General features: G+C 36.4%; 2 protein-coding genes across 3 annotated transcripts; both read left to right on the top strand.

The window, feature by feature from the left end:
* The first annotated feature begins 5,657 nt into the window (after positions 1-5,657).
* On the top strand, positions 5,658-9,905 carry LOC132628259 (cinnamoyl-CoA reductase 1-like). The gene is made up of 6 exons (XM_060344038.1): positions 5,658-6,001; positions 6,117-6,286; positions 7,010-7,195; positions 7,461-7,623; positions 8,883-9,072; positions 9,515-9,905. The coding sequence occupies exons 1-6, from the start codon at positions 5,890-5,892 to the stop codon at positions 9,645-9,647; spliced, it is 954 nt and encodes a 317-aa protein (XP_060200021.1). The 5' UTR covers positions 5,658-5,889; the 3' UTR covers positions 9,648-9,905.
* Positions 9,906-10,727: 822 nt separating this feature from the next.
* On the top strand, positions 10,728-16,678 carry LOC132628260 (uncharacterized). 2 transcript variants are annotated; one of them, XM_060344040.1, is made up of 8 exons: positions 10,728-11,702; positions 11,987-12,110; positions 13,317-13,446; positions 14,004-14,040; positions 14,314-14,416; positions 14,505-14,614; positions 14,724-14,819; positions 15,908-16,678. In XM_060344040.1, the coding sequence occupies exons 1-6, from the start codon at positions 11,472-11,474 to the stop codon at positions 14,600-14,602; spliced, it is 723 nt and encodes a 240-aa protein (XP_060200023.1). In that variant the 5' UTR covers positions 10,728-11,471; the 3' UTR covers positions 14,603-14,614; positions 14,724-14,819; positions 15,908-16,678. The 2 variants fall into 2 exon arrangements, with proteins under 2 accessions (XP_060200023.1, XP_060200022.1); XM_060344039.1 differs by having other exon boundaries at positions 10,750-11,702; positions 14,179-14,416.
* Positions 16,679-16,827: the final 149 nt, after the last annotated feature.

Genomic DNA, 16,827 nt, shown 5'->3' with positions numbered 1-16,827 from the left:
TATGAATTTGAAGCGCCTAACCAACATACCAGTGCGCGAGTGTTGACACCCAATTTTGTCCCGCCTTTCCTCCAAAATACTTATTTACACTCTTAATATTTTTAGAAAATTCAAAAAAAAAAAAATATTTATTTTTATTATAATTATTAGCATTTATCAACACCGGCACTTCATTATTCTATTACAGTTATTATTATTATTATTATTATTATTATTATTATTATTATTATTATTATTATTATTATTATTATTATTGTTGTTGTTGTTGTTGTTATTATTATTATTTATTACTATTATTATAATTCACAATTTCTTACATTTCGGCATCGTACCAGCTTACGCACACGCATCGCATTTATCTTTGCATAATTAAATAATAGTATTTATTTTACTGTGGATTTTCAAAAAATATTATTGCACGGCTATTGTAACACCATATAATTTTATTACACGAGTCCTAATAATCACACATTTTCGTATTAAACAATATTTTGTCACCCTCGGTATATCGTTAATGGGTCTTTTATTCAAATTTAAAAGTCAAACTATTTCTTGCACTCAGTCCGTATTTTTTGATTTATTGGATTCCAGATGAAAGTCCAATCAACTCATAAATATTTTTTTACCAGTCCATATTTTTTACCCAAATTTTTTAGATCAGTCCATATTTAAATTTATTAGCCTATTCTTTTAATACCCAGTCTAAAATCGACCCAGTCCACAAATGAACCGGGTCCAGTTCATTTTATTCAAAAATAAGGAAGGGTTTCCCCTCATTTCCTCACCTCTCCGCCGCACCCACCCCCCCCCCCCCTTTTTCCCTTCTCCTTCTTCTTCTCTCCCTTTCCCTTTACCCCGAAAACCCCCATTTTTCACTGCCGCTCATCTTCTCCCTCCCCTTTCTCTCTCTTCGCTCCTTCTTCCCTTTTTTCCCTCTTCTCCGCTCCCTCCCACTCGTTCCTGTTCCCCACCACCGCCGCCTACACCCCGCTCCCACTTCCCTCTGTTCCCCACTTAATCTTGTCCCCACGCTCCTCTCTCTCTTCCTTTCGAACGAAAACCCTAGCTCAAATCCAAAATCAACGTTATAAATAATGGTTTCCAAATAAGTTATAAAAGAGAAAGGGAGAGGATTAGTGGTTTCAGCCGCAGAAATCCCCTAGAAATTAAAGCTGAAAATCCTTCAAAATATCCCTTTAAGAAATACTTTCAGCAGTCACGATTCTTTTCTTGATATCGATTAAAAGATTCTCAATCCTTTTGTTGTTTTCGTTTATTTCTGGAATTTATTCCGAATCCGATTGTATGCGAGTTCGATTCCTGGTGTTCGAGGGTAGGATCGGAAACTCAAAGCCTTAGTTCGCTGCACCCGAAGAAGGTGATTTCCTTTCCCTTTAAATTATGCGGTTTGGTGTTTAGATGGTGATTATGTGTTAGTTTAAGTTAAAGGCATGATTAGCCTAATCTATCAATTTTCTGTTAAGCTAGATAAATGATTGGTTTGTCTTGGCGTGGTTTAACTGGGTGATATTAGTCTTGAATCCTGTTTTCCAGTCCTGTGGTGGCTCAATTCTACGTCATGAATCAACTTTATGTGATATCACATATTAGTTTAGGTCTACTATTATTCTACATACTAGTTTAATAGAAATCCTGTCGTTGTATGCTCATTGAGATATCTGAGTAATTTAATATAAAATAGAATGTTATTGCAGTTTGATGTCTTTTTCGTATTAGCTGAGTATAAGCATGTTTACCTTTTGCATTTCTCAGTTGTGGGTCTCAGTTTGACTCGAGCCTTGTTTGTCACCTGCGTCATGGTAACTTAACTTAGAACAGGGTAGTTATTCTCCCTTATTTGGCTAAAATATGTTGTAAGGACAGCTAATAATCAAGAAATGAGTTTTTAACATATCAGACCAAGTCATAAACCTATATTCTAAAAACTCCTTCATGGTCTGAATATGTTTGATGCCATGTCATGATCTCTGTGTCTGTAAATATATCCATCTACAAATATTGAATATCTCTGTCGAATGTCACTGCTGTGTGTGAATCAATGTTGATATCAATTGGTCCAATCAAGCATGTTTATGTTTAATTCAATCTTTGTTTATTTAAAAACTGCTTTGAATGAAGTTTGGTAAGTTGAACTGAAACAATAACATGGTCAAAATATGGATGTTTTCCTGAATCTTGTTGTTTTAAGCCCAGTCTCTCGGTCCCCCATTTTCTGCCATCATCTTGTCCCTGCTTTTTAAAATTATCAGATTTGGTATGAAGTCCTTTTATGCGTTTGGCATGGTATGTCAATGCTTGAATGAATTCTCTCTTGACCTTCGAGTTTGGAAATCTTGGCTTAATATGAAATTCTCATAAATGGTGTTTCATTAAGTGTGTGAAGCTTTGAAACAAGAAAGGGGGGATTAGAAAACAGTGATTATCTAGTTTTTTTCAGGATCTACTGCCCTGTCCTGCCTGAATTTAGATTGAGTATTGGCTCAAAACTCAGTTTGCTGGGGATACTTATTAGGTCGATGTATTCATGGTTTGATTAATTGGTTTAGTCCATTAGAATAGCCTAGTGTTTGCAAACACTTACCTTGCCTGATTCAAACATGCTTAATTTATGAATATACATGTATACTGTGTATGCAAAAGAGCTCAAGTATCTGGCAGCAAGTTAGTCATTAGGAGTATGTGTGAGCTAACCATAGGTTAACTAAAGTGTTTAAATTCAGTCTGTTTCAGTTAACTGTAAGTAATAAACAACTTTGATTTCCGGAAATTTACTTCAACATGGGAAAATATGGTTTTACTGATAGTATGTGCGTCTGTTAGATGTCTCGGTGCAATTCGATATATGTATCAGTGTTGGATTATGCTTACTTGGACTGGTCTGTGTGTTCGCTAAGTTATTCTCACGTGTTATAGGACTTTGTAATCATCCTCTAAGCTAAATGGTGGATCATGTCTAACATGTGGGCTAGCCAAACTGTTATATAGTTGTGATTTGCCTTTATCTGCTTAATGAAATCAGTTCGGCTATGTGGAACCTGGTGGTTAGAGTCTTCCAAATCCTGTGTAGTTAAGTGTTGGTTTAGTATGAATTGCATTTGATTTGATGCTGTGTCGCATATGCACAATTGGTGAATATATGTATCTGCCAAACAATCATGTGTTTAGATTAATGTTGATTAAAAGAAAGTATCATACGATTAAGGAGGGATCTGTGAGGTATCTTCTTTCAACATGATTCATTTCCTATTCTCCTCTTACATGTTCATAAGGCTGCTTGTTAAACTGCTTCTGTAATGAGCTGGCCTCAATCCACTTCTAAAAATGCTATGTTTAGAAATATATTATTGAGAGTGAAATATGACTGCTGAGTCTGTTTTCCGGACTGTATTTAGCTAAGCCCCCCCTAAGGTAGTCAGTTTGTTAAACATTTGCCCATAAAGTAGTCCCTTGTACGTGACATTATCATTTTCAGTTTCGTTGACATTATCATTTTCAGTTTTGTTTGTTCAAATTTTGTGCGTTTGTTGCAAGTATATTTCAGTTGAAACCAGTATATGAATGCATATTGAAGTATGTTCGTGAAATACACTTGGATATACATAATATATATAATCAACGGAGTTGTTTTAAATTTATATTTTAACCTTATTGATCATATACTAATCTCTCTCTTTCTTTCATTTCTTTGCATGAACCTCGCATACGAGTCCGAGGGACTCATTCCTCTTCCGCATTCGACGTTGGGCTAAAAGCCCAACGTAATATTATCGAGTCTCTCTCATGTTCAACCTACCCGCAGCATATGAAGAAAGGAATTCTGGGCTAAAGCCCAATGGCAAAACAGTCCGCAGCAATTGGGCTTTAAAACGGACTGATCCATTTAATTCCCGTCCTTTTTTTTTTAATCTTATTTGACTTTATGTATTTGATTTATATTATTCGACTAACCCCTTTACTTTGTTTTGTTTTTCTTAACTTGGATGAACTCTAGTAAATTAGTGGGTTAGTTTAGCATGATGGGTAGTTGACTTAGAAAGAAACCAGTAATTAATACCATAAGTCTCATTCTCTTCTATATATGTTAAAACTATTTATAGTACTTATAACATTTATTTTTATTTGGAGTAATTAGCATGACTACATACTCTGAGCTAAAAGAGTCATAATTTATGCTTGCTATCTTAAAAAATTAAACGTCATTAATACGCTAATATAAACTCAAGTATATTCTATAAATCTTTCTTAAGCTTCATTCAATCATAAGTATTTTTTAGTCAAATAACGCTAAACAAAGTTAGTAGAAAGGGGAGGAAAACTCTATCACCTTTTGCATTTTATTTATAAAATAAGTCTAGATTTTCTACATAAGCGTAATTTTATTCCCATCCTAAATTGGCTAGGCTTTCTATTAAAAACTTCTATTTATATGCAAGTCATTGTATTTTGCAAGTCTCATTTTTAAAACAGCATTATTATTTAAAGCTTAGCAATATTTATAGTTTATTTTAAATAGCATTTAAAATCTCTTTTTGTGCAAATTATTTCACAAATCATATCTAATTTGCATTATCATGTTTTTCTTCAAAATCTTAAACGACCCTGTCTTATTTTAAAATAGCTTTTAAAGTTCTCTTTTTATACAAATTATTATATTTTCTGTAAATCTCATTTTAACATTATTTTCCTCCAAAACTTTAGCCATATTAAGCCATTTTATAAAATTTAAGCACTGTATTTGATTTAATTAATTAACCTAAGTTTGGTCGGATAACCGTAAGTTAACGGATTCTAAAGGATGCCTAACCCCTTCCCTTTAGGATAATATAGAGCCTTTACCTAGAATCATACTGGTTAAGCAGACTATTAATTGAGGTTTAGTTTTAACTTTGCCTTAGTTAACCTCTAGGTGTCCTAATTCACCGTTTAATTAATTAGGTGGCGACTCCTTAAAACATAAAAATAAATAGGAATCACCAATACGTCATACTCCTAATTTTGACTCCGGGTTAAAATGGGGTGCGACAGCGAGTTTGTTTGAAGTAGTGTCACTATATTCCTTTTAGCTTCTAATTTTGTTCTTTTTATTTTTTAAATATGTATACCTAGTAAAAAAATTCGACAAAGCAGTATCACGTGACACCCCTTGGATCAACGTAAATCCGCCTCTACTAACTAATAATGGCGATGACTAATTAAGGAGGTTGGCGATATATAATATTGTTGATTTATGGTGATAGTCCATAGTAACTAGTGGCTATCATGATCAGGATGGTAGATGACGGTAGTTGATAATGGCGGACAACGATAATGGCGATGAGTAGCGGTAAAAATGAATGAAGTAGTGACTCAATGCTATTTTCGTAAAAATCTTTGAGTGGATCGCATCATAATGATATTTAGATTTTGTTATACAAATTTATTAAAACTCATAAAGTGATTATACAATTAAAAAACATAATTGAAGTTAAAACTTAAAAATAAATATGCTTAATAATTAAAATTAAGACTTTGATTAAGTGAAAATAAATTGATCTTGCAATGTCCGTTCTTGTCCTTTTCCTTGGGTACAGGTGTGAGTGAGTATAAAATCAAATTATGTCATATATTCCTTTTTTATTCATAAAAAATGGAAACTCAAGACAAAATAGGAAGACGTGACCGACATAAATGGTTGCTCCACTAGGAATTCGATATTTACACGTCTCAAAGGAAACGACGGATTAGCCGGAGAAAAAACAGTAAACTAGTGTTGTGTGAGTGAATGGTCCCAATGCTGAGCTTTTTCTAGTAAAGAAGTGAGAAAAGAAAAGCAAAAGCAAAAGCACCCAAGTGCCTTGATTAGAAAATAGTAGTTGGAGAGCAATAATAATGGAGAAGTGCAGGGTGTGTGTAACTGGGGCAGGTGGATACGTGGCTTCATCGCTAGTGAAGCTTCTCCTTTCTAAGGACTACATCGTTCATGGCACCGTTAGAGACCCTTGTAAGTTTTTCTCTGTTTTCCTGTGTTGTGAGAAACAAAAGGTAGCATACACCAAATAGGAACATCTTTGTTCTATGTTGGTAACTGAAGAGGCCTTTTGTAAATTAATTTGCAGCTAATGACAAGTATGCTCATCTGAAAAACCTTGACAAAGCTGCTGAAAACCTCCAACTCTTCAAGGCAGACTTGCTAGATCCCAATTCGCTTGCTGCAGCCATCAAAGGATGCAATGGAGTATTTCATGTTGCTAGTCCAGTTCCTTCAGGCTCTGTACCAAATCCCGAGGTATGAATAAATTATTTCTTGTGACCAAATTGGGAAAACTAGCTTCTCTAAAGCAGAGCAGAGTAAACTAATAAACCAACAGGCCAATGCGTTCAAGGGTGTGGCCGTTTGAAGTGTGTGCAAACCTTGGACCAGGGTTCAAATCTTATTACATACAAAAAATACTCGGCCATATGGTTTAACCTTGGTATTGGTGCTAGTGGGAGGTAATAGGTACTCGGTGGTGGAATAGTCGAGGGCTTGGCCATGATGCCATGGTAAAAAACAAAACAATAGGTCAATATCCAGTTTCTGTATATGTCCATGGATTTAGAGATTATCAGCTTATTCACTTTGTGATATGAATGGTATCCTGTCCTGTGGTTTCCATTTGTACATCTCCAAACATCAGTGGGATCTTCCTCAGTAGTTTAGCATATTGGGATCTTAATTACAAGTTATTAATTGTTGAAAGCACGTAGAGGTGTCTTTCTACAAAATTAAGAACAAGATAGTGAATTTATATTGGGATTTTATGCGATATACTGTTCAAAAGGATGTTTTCACGGTGATTAATATTCTTACAATAAGAGACACTTCCATGGATCTCCACTATTTGGGGACCTAAGACATTGGAAAATCGGGCATTTCTAGATTGCTTTCGGAATTATTATTCCCAATGTGCTCTAGTTCTGCACCAAAAAGAAAGTAAAATTCTTCTTATGTTCAATGGCTTGATTGCAGGTAGAACTTGTTGAGCCCGCAGTAAAAGGCACACTTAATGTTCTGAAGGCATGCTCTGAAGCAAACATCAAGCGAGTTGTGTTTGTATCTTCTGTTGCTGCTGCTGCCTTGAACCCCAACTGGCCGAAGGGTAAAGTGAAGGACGAGACTTGTTGGTCGGACAGTGAATACTGCAAAGCAACTAATGTAACTTCTTTTACTGATACAAGTTTGCAAATTTGACTTCTGTGGGAATTTAAAGATTATTATTTAATAATCAACATGTTTCTAACATACGATACATAGTGTTGGTAAAGTAATATATGATCTGTATCTTGAGTACTTATTTTACTCAAGTAGTGTCCTGTCGGAATGGCTTATTTTATGGTAAGATAAATTTGGATTTGAATCTTGAATGCTTGTTTTGTTAGAGCAATTTCCTATCTGATTTTGTGGTTCCACATGCATGCAGAATTGGTACTGTTTTTCTAAAACGATGGCTGAGAAAGAAGCTTGGTCATATGCAAAGCAAAGTGGACTTGATATGGTAACTGTGCTCCCAACACTTGTTATTGGGCCAATGTTGCAGAAAACAACAAATGCAAGTAGTTTGGTTCTCATTAAGCTGCTGAAAGGTACCAAGAAGCCATCAATATACTTCACTGTTTTAGTGTTTCTGTATTATTTCTTCTACTTCTACATCTATGCTTGCATATATGAATTTTGGTTATCCAAAATACTTGGCGGTTGACAATAAGCAAGATATCATTGTAAGCAAAAAAAGTGCTGTCTAGTTATCTTTGAGGTTATTATCTAAGCTACAACAACAAAAACATACCCAGTGTAATCTCACAAGTGGCGTTTGGGGAGGGTAGGGAGTACGCTGACCTTACCCCTACCTTTGTGGGGCAGAGAGGCTGTTTCCGAAAGACCCTCGGTATTTTTGGGACAGTGAGTTTAGGTGTATTGTAGTTTTCATGTTTGATATGTTCGTTGGTGGTAGTTTGGACTTTTTGTCCATAACATTTGGGTAAATTTATGATTTCAAATTAAGCACACTAGTTAATGAGTTCCTCCTTGTATACATTCATTTTATAGCCCTGAATGCTTTGGACAACTGCCGGAAGCCCCTCTAGCTTATTACTTTGTACAATTATAGGATATGACAGAGAAACAGGGTCACTTCCCCATTTCCCCTTCATGTAAATTGCTGAAGTTGACTTCTTTTATTATCTGTAAAATTCAAAATAATAAAATAAAAGAGAAAGAAGTAAAGTTATGTGCTTTATAGGTCATTTGATAAAGTTTAGTAGGCCAGTTTGTGATAGTTTTGGTTACAAGCGTTGTTGCTCTTTTGTTATCCTTCTACTCTAGTGTTTTCAAGCATTGCTTTTGCTATGACCTCTCGAGTGTATTGCCTGTTTAGATAAAAGACCTCCTAGCTACTATGCACCGACAACTACTAAGCATTGTGTTTAATGGTAGTAAATATTAATTTTTATGTAAGGGAACGAGTTGACCTATTAATCATGGATATCATAAATAACTGGTTCAGAGTCTAGGCATATAAGAACATTTGCTGAAATAAGCAAAGTTTCACCGAAAGGGATAGACCCCACTCCCAACCTCTTCATACCCATTTTTTCTATTTCAGTGCGAACAGGGTCTTTCTCCTTCTCCATTCTCGAGATTTATTACCTAAAAGGAGCACAAGCACTTAAATATTATAGCTGCTTATTATTGTATCAACTGAGTTGCGTTGCATCTTCTTATGCTAATGGCTTCATGTGTTGTTTATGTGATTTCATTTATATGGATCCTGGTCGTGGTTCTTTCATTGTTTCGTTTGAAGTGACTGACATCCCTTCCTTCACTCTTTGTGTTGTTCATACAGAAGGATATGAAGAGCTGGAAAACAAGAGACGGTTTCTAATAGACGTACGTGATTTAGCTGAAGCTTTGCTGCTATTATATGAGAGACCTGAAGCTGAAGGTAGATACATGTGCACGGCTCATACAGTGAAATCAGAGGATTTAGTTGCCATGCTGAAGAAACACTACCCCAACTACAACTATCCTAAACGGTGAATTTCTCTCCATTCCACCTTATGCTTCTTTAATGGGAACTAGTGTCCTATTTCCCGTGTCTGGTTTAAGAGTTGCAAAAAGAAGCAGCTTAACATGATAGGGACTTCTCTTACGGTATTTTATTTCCTATTCCAGTGTGTCTGGTTAAGATATTACTAAAGAACTGTGTCATCTATTTGATCAAGCCTATTGATAAGTATCTTGATTTTTCTTCTCGTAATAGCCTTGCCCATTAGTGATACTGTGATATTGTCCACTTTGGGCCTAGGACCCCACGGCTTTAAAACACGTTACCCAGGACGTATAAGGAAACACCCCCTAGATCCTAGTGACGCTCGAATTGGACAATATCACTAGTGGGCTGGGCTCTTGCACTTGTGCACAGAAGTTCCTCGTTTATCTAAATCTGTTGTCCTAAATGTAGTTTTTATTTTACAGTTTTACCGATGTGACGGATGAAGGAAGTTATAGTTCGGAGAAGCTCCAGAAGTTGGGTTGGCAATATAGGCCACTGGAGGAAACTCTAATTGATGCAGTTGAAAGTTACAAACAAGGTGGCTTTCTGGATTGAATAAGAGGAGACATCTCAAGTCCACCTTTTTGCTTATTGTAATACTTTGTGGTAAATAATTGCTTTGCATGTCTTTCAAGTATCTATAATAGACAGTCTGGATTGAGGAGGTTGTACTATACCCCTTTTGAGTTCTATTTCGTTGTTTCTTTTTGTTGTTTTATTTGCTCTCAGTTGGGGTACAGATTGCTCTCAATTTGGTCAAGTTCAACCTTGTATTTCTATTCCTAGAGCTTATGAGATTTGAGAACTAGAAAAGCTTATAGCCGATCCCTAGATAGCAGCAGGCGTTTTAGTGAAGCTGCTTGGCGAATTTGTCTATCGTTACTTAAAAGTGATGAGCTTTTGGACATTTCGATATGAAGAGAGCATTTGAGCGGAGAATTGGTGTGCTGAAGTTCACAAGCTAATTGCCAAGAAAATGAAAATCAAGACAAATTCAAGAACCTTCCCTAGAATGCGTACGATGTGTACACGCATATTTTTGTGTGTGATTGAGAACAATGAAATTCTGAAGTAGTAAACAATACTCCGCTATTGAACTGTTCATTAGGTGAAGTTATATATTGAAATTGGAAAATTCAAGTTGTAAATTGCTACAGATGGCATACTCTATGAGAAGGGGGCAGGTGGGATGAAAATCACAAAAATTGGGGCTAATGAAGAAAAAACAAAGTGACAAATGGGGAATGCTAGAAGCTGATGAACACAGAGTAGGACCATGAAACAACCATTAGAATGTGAAGCGATAAAAACTTTCAAATTCTTAATTAAATATTTTGAATTTAAGCATGAAAATAAAATCTCCTCTGATAAGTATCATGGCGGAGTTACCGTTCCACTTACGGCTTTAGCTCATATTCCTTTTATTTTTGTATTAAAATTTACTTAATTGTATAAATAATGTATTCATAACTAAATAAACAACATTTTGTAAAATTTGGAATTGATAAATTCAAAATTTTAACTCCTATCTTTATTCTTTATTGAAGAGGTTAGAAGGTGATTTTTCATGCATTATTTAAAGTTAATCAGACGAGTAAAAAATACCATTAAAGAAGCTGGCCCAGCTGCCCAAAAACTGACCTGCTACTGTCATTGCTAAGGAAAGAGTATAAAGCCGTTAACAAGAAATTTGTTTTTGACAGTGCAATTAAAAACGATGATGATTGAGTCACTACTTGCTTCTTCTCTTTCTGCTTCTACGTACCTCTTTCTACTATGCTCCTCTGTTTTTCTCTCTCTCCATCATTTCTCACCAATTCCAATCCCAATTCTTCAAAATCCTTTCTTTTACTGTTCCACTCCTTAGGATCCGCCATGAATGTTTATTAGCCTCTTAACTTTTTCGCTCTCTTTTTTTATTTACCTGTCGTGCTCCTCTTTGTATAATCATGACCCCCCAGTTTCTTCACCTTTTTACCCCACCCACCCCCTCCTCCCCTGTTTCTTCTTACTCTACTCTTTTGTACAGCTGATCCAACCCCCCCCCCCCCCCCTCCCCCAAAAAAAACCCCACCTTGACCCCCCTTCTACCTTTTGACCTACGCCTCTTTTTTTCCATCCTCAGTTCTAGGGTTTCCTTTTTTCTTCTTGATCCTTTCTCTTCTCTTCCGCCAGCTCTCTCCTCAAACACCCTTTTCTTGTTTTGTATATACCTATAGTTTTTCACCATCTTTTCTGCCTTTTTTTAGGGGTTTTGCTGGGGTTTTCTGTTTATAAAAAGGTGGGGTTTTTAATGGATCAACTTTAGTATAACGTGAATAGCTTCTTTTTGTGGTCTTAAGTAATATTCCCTTAGTTCTCCTGTATCTTCTTTTCTTCATGGCGTATCAACAGCAGCCACCAGTTCAGGGTTCAGGTTCAACTAGTAGTGGGGTTCCATTCTTTAATTCTCCTTTTGGGGACACCACTTTCACTAAGGTCTTTGTTGGTGGCCTTGCTTGGGAAACTCAAAGTGAAACCCTCAGAAGATACTTTGAACAGTTTGGTGAAATCCTCGAAGCTGTTGTCATCACTGATAAAAATACTGGCCGATCCAAAGGCTATGGCTTTGTGAGTCTCCTTTTGTTTGGTTTACTCAATTTGAAAACAGTACAGCTTTTTTACTGGATTTCTCTTCTTTTTTATGGAGCAAAAATTGCTTCTTTTTTGAAATTCCATCTTTGTCAATAAGTAATTACTTCCCCCCCTTTTTTTTTACAGCGAGGTGATATATTGTCTGTCACTTGCTAAATCATTTAAATTGCCTATCTTTTCCTTAATTACTAAGCCTGCAGCTAAGAATTTGGATAACTGAATGACATAATGTCCGCATGGTATTTCTATGGAGGGTATAGGTGACTTTTCGGGACCCTGAATCCACGAGGAGGGCTTGTGCTGATCCTGCTCCAGTTATCGATGGGAGGCGGGCAAATTGTAATTTGGCTTCGTTAGGACGACCTCGGCCTACTGTGGCATTTGGTATTGTAGCTTATTTTGGTTGAATGCTCTATTCTATTTCTATGTAATAATATTGGACCATGGGGTTGCGCATACCTTGACAGCCTGATGAGCTCTATGTTATATAAAGTGTTAGCTTGTAGATTGTTTTTCTATTTGTGCACATTTGCGCATGCACTCCCAGCTAATAAAAGACAATGTATGATCCATCTTAAGCTATCATATGGTGGAGATATTGTTGAGATGGTGAAATGGAAAACTGAGGGAGAAAGGTGAGGTAAGTGCATTTAAATTGTTGCAAGTAAAAAGAATTTGAGAAGATAAGCCTTAGGATTGATACACTCTGGTGAAATGATGATGGTAGGAGGAGTAATAAGATACTAAGATCTGGAAAATAGAGTTGAAGTTCTGTATTGTGATACTCTAATTAAACTGAAGTAGACAACGCATTAGACATTCCTGCTTTTTGGGGTTTCGTAGAATTAAGTCTCACAAAGATTGTAGTACATGGTTTAAAATGAGAAATAAAGGGATGTGAATAGGTCAGCTTGATCAGACGACTGAAGATCATGAAGTGCATGTGATCAATAACCGTGCTTTAGAATACTCTTCAGTCTTTTCTCCTCTTCTAACAAGAAATCATCCCTCATCACGAAGTGACACAATGATCTTGGCCCTTCAACAACTTCCTTGTTTGCTGAAATGAAATGGTTTACATAATGGGTACAGTATGTTTTGACAAATTCTTTAACCTTTTGGCCCTATACCTATCTACCTTCTTGGTGGATGGCGGGGATTTTTGCTCTTTGACTTCTCCAAAATTGATTGTGTAGAACAGAATAGATTGCTAGCACGCTTAATCAATCACTTGTGTGACTTTTTTGCATAATCAATGTGGAGAGCTATTTCCTTGGCTTCTCTCTAACACATTGATAATCTTTGAAATTAAGGAAGCTGCAAAGTTCCTTTACAGGCTTTTTATATGAAAAATTGTAACGCTGCCTGAGAATTGTTGTAAAAACATCTATAAGGATCACCTGTTTTTGGAAGGATCCTGCGAATGACAATTCATGGCTGGTTATGTGTTTGACAGAGATCTAAGATGACAACACCTAACCATTTGATATGTCAGGGCACATCCTACCTGGAAAAAGGGAAAGAACCAAAAAGAAATAGGATGCTCATTCTTTGAAGTGCATTAGCTTACTTCCACTTTATTTGGTACAGGACGTCTGAGGTCATCAACTCCATTTCCAGCAGGTCTACCAGCTGCTCGAGGTGGTTACGGCGGAAGCTTTGGCTACCAGCAACCGGTTTCTTATGGATACCAACAAGGCTTGATGTATTCTCCCTATGGGTAAGTTGTGTCACACGCATGCTTACTCTCCACAATCCACATATAAATTCGGAAGAAAAGTGACTTTTTATAGACTGTGCAAACACTGATTCATTTATGGTTTATAGTAGAATCATAGAGGAAAACATGCAGATAATTGGCATAAGGAGAAAGGAAGGTTCAGTTAATTAATGTAGCAGCATACTGTTCCTGAATTTTAACGTATCGATTCTTGAAATGTCATTGCATTCAGGATTATAAGTTTGTGGGGGAAAAGGGCCAAGCTTGATTTCGTTCATTCTTGAATTTCATGAGTTTCATATTTTGCATGCAGAACAAGTAATTTCTCTCTTTTTACTGAGAAAGAGCAAAAAGTTTCATCCTATTCACTGAGAGAGAACCATGTTACTTAATTTGCTTATTTTAAATCAAAAGAATAATTAACTCAATTGATAGACCTTAGGCCTTCATGTTAATATGTCATATGTTAGTACATTTATCACATGGAGTATTTGTGTGTATTACATTTAAAATCACAACTTTTAGAAGGAACTGTAAGCTCTATTTTACTAATGCAGGTATGCGACATATGGTGCGGATTACGTTTACCCTCAGGTTAGTAGCAGTGTAGCACTGCATAAATCGAGACATTACAGTTCATCCCTTATTTTTGCTGCTGTAAAAAGGTTCAAGTGCCCTTTTGTCTTGACTATGAGACTCAATTTTGATGCATACTGTAATTTTATCCCATAGGGTGTTTACAATCCTTATGGAGGACAACAATACCTTCCTATATATGGTGTACCTGGAACTGTTAACGCAACAATGTATCCTTACGGCCAGCTAAGTCAGGCTGTTCCTGGAAGTCACAGTTATACAACATTGCAGGGTTATGCAGTGCCAGGTCATCAGATTCTTCAGTTTGGTGGGCCCAGTGTCAATGCAATGACAGCTTCATCCATTCCAACTATTCAAGCACCATACCAAGCAGGCACATCTCTTTTATTTGCTTCTTATGTATGCATGCATGGTAGCCTTGCATATCATATTATCATAAAGCAACTGTTTCTGATTTTTAGGTGTTGGAGCACCTGTTACACCACAGCCACAGTTTATACTACCTACTCATTCTCCTCAATTTATGCAAGGTAGCGGTTCTGACCAAAATGCAGGGTGAGATTTTATCAAGGTAAGTGGTAATTCAGACCCAACAGATGAAATAGCTGTGACGTATTTCCTTCTGCCAGTTGCAACCACAATTTTCCTGTTGATGTTTGTGTTCTACTTTTGACCTTTAGGTACTAGATTGCAGCAGGACTAACAGCAGCAGTATTGCTACTTGAGAGGCGGGCTTTTAATCTAGCCTTGCAAATTGTTCACTTTGCATTCTAGAGGTACTAGATTTGGCTTTGTTTAACCTGTTTTTATCTTTTGAGTTCGTCCATGATCCAACACCCCCTCCTGCCTCTTTGTCCTTTTTTTTTTTTTTTTTTGTTTTGTACGTGTGTCGGGTGTTTTTTTTTTTTTGGGGGGGGGGGGGGGGGGGGGAGGGGAGTTCAATTGCATTTATGAGGTAATATGAGGACCAATACAGAAAGCAGGTCAATTATAATGAGACAGAAGAGGATACTGTGTTTTCCCCAGAAAGCAGGTATCTCCCCTATGCAAATGACCATATGTTGAAATAATTATATGGCTTCACTTATCCAAAAAGAGAAAAGAAAGCATCTCTTTAAAAAAAACAAAAAAAAAAAAAAAGGGAAGAGAGAGAATTGAAAGCATAATTGTAGGGCTGCTTTCTTGGTGAACCTTCTTTGCCTGATTAAGAATGCTGGGTTTGGGCTAACATGTTCCCTGTTGTGTCATGTGTGTACAAGAACTCCCAAAGATGTTGGTTTTCAATTTTCATTAAATGCTTGATGATGACGTTTCTCGGAAAATGTTTTTTGCAACCTACTGTGCGTGGCAGGTATAATTACACATCGATGGAATATTTATTAGCTCTTTCTCGTTGTTGTCTTGATCTTGCTACACATATTATTGGATTATTGAAGTGGTTAATACTTAATAGTAGGGACTCTCATATCTTCTTATCATTTATTGATTTTAACAATCTTTATGGCGTTCGAGGATGTAGTCTCTATCATGAGAGTTCAATATTGTTCTTTCCTTTTTCGTTTGGTGCACAGCTTAAACTTGCATTATGTATTTGCATGTCATTAAAGGTCCTTTGTTGTGGTAAGCAGTCTTGTTTCAGTGCCATTTGCATGTCATCAATATGAATTGTGTCGGAAATTAATCTACTAATAAGATATGCAGCCACTTAATAAAAGAAAAAAAAAAAACTAAAAGAAAGCTGTGTGTATGTAGATTCTGGAAGATATTTGGTCTGTAGCAAGGTGTTATATTTCTCCTAGAGCATGTATAAAGCTAGTAGCTTGTTCAACTGTCTGTAGTCTTAACATTATTTGCCTTCATGCAGGTTATAAAAAAGGTCATACTCACCATGAGAGCTCAATGTCTGAGTCGCTCCTGATGATTGAGTGAGGAAACATGGAAGTTGCGGATTGCAACTCCTTCAACATCATCATGTATCTAGGCCCTTGCATTCTGCTGGTGTCGGGATAACTGGCAGACAGTAGGTGTCATGCATTGGAGGGATACTGGAATAGGTTTCTGGCTCCCTCCCCGTAGCAATAAACTCTATAAAAAATTCATATCAGAATCAACCTATGATTCTTTTATAGTCCCAGAATATGCTTTTGGGTGTGTAGATAGTCACTGTCTTGCGTGCTGCGTTTAAAAGTATTCTCAAGTCTTGTGCATAAAAGACTCAATCTTTAGTCTTAAATTTCACATTCATTTTGTAATTTGGATGTTCTATTTATGATTCTTGAAGCAAGAAGCTTCAGGTCCATAAGTTATTATCACCGAGGTTGGTGACATGACCATAATTTGGAACATTTTTGGTGCAAAGCAATCTTGCATCCTTGATTTGTCTTCATCCTGTTTGGTACAAGAAGAAGAAGAAGAAACTCGGGGCAGACTTCGCAACTGAATACAGGACTGCAATTAATCCTCTGAAGTTTATATTTCTCTTTTCCCACTTCTGTCAAATATTATATGGATTAACATTTGAAGAGAAAAAGCTGATTGAATTTCGTTTTATGTTTTAGAAGTTGATCGTTGTTACTCAATCTATGTAAAGTACATTTGTTCGTAAATAACGAATGAATCGTGTAAAATCAAAGTTTGGGTCATTGTCCAAGAAAGAAGAAACACACGGGGGGTTGTTTTCCATCCATGCCAATGTGTCAAATACGAGTCCTTTTGTTTCATATTTGACGTTTTAAACAGTAGTGTTTGCTGCTTTTTTTCATCTAAAATCTAGTGTTATTCTTT

Source organism: Lycium barbarum, chromosome 2, assembly GCF_019175385.1.
Source record: "Lycium barbarum isolate Lr01 chromosome 2, ASM1917538v2, whole genome shotgun sequence".
In the NCBI taxonomy this organism is placed as follows: Eukaryota; Viridiplantae; Streptophyta; class Magnoliopsida; order Solanales; family Solanaceae; genus Lycium; species Lycium barbarum.
Note: the sequence above shows the minus strand (reverse complement) of the source record. Positions and strands in the feature narration are given on the sequence as shown.

Excerpts from the sequence above, each read along its gene's own strand:
- LOC132628260 (XM_060344039.1), top strand. The coding sequence starts at position 11,472 with ATGGCGTATCAACAGCAGCCACCAGTTCAGGGTTCAGGTTCAACTAGT. Across the intron at positions 12,111-13,316 it reads TCGGCCTACTGTGGCATTTG|GACGTCTGAGGTCATCAACT; the intron begins GTATTGTAGCTT and ends TATTTGGTACAG. Across the intron at positions 14,041-14,178 it reads CGGATTACGTTTACCCTCAG|GGTGTTTACAATCCTTATGG; the intron begins GTTAGTAGCAGT and ends TTTATCCCATAG.
- LOC132628259 (XM_060344038.1), top strand. The coding sequence starts at position 5,890 with ATGGAGAAGTGCAGGGTGTGTGTAACTGGGGCAGGTGGATACGTGGCT. Across the intron at positions 7,624-8,882 it reads TCTCATTAAGCTGCTGAAAG|AAGGATATGAAGAGCTGGAA; the intron begins GTACCAAGAAGC and ends TTGTTCATACAG. Across the intron at positions 9,073-9,514 it reads AACTACAACTATCCTAAACG|TTTTACCGATGTGACGGATG; the intron begins GTGAATTTCTCT and ends TTTATTTTACAG.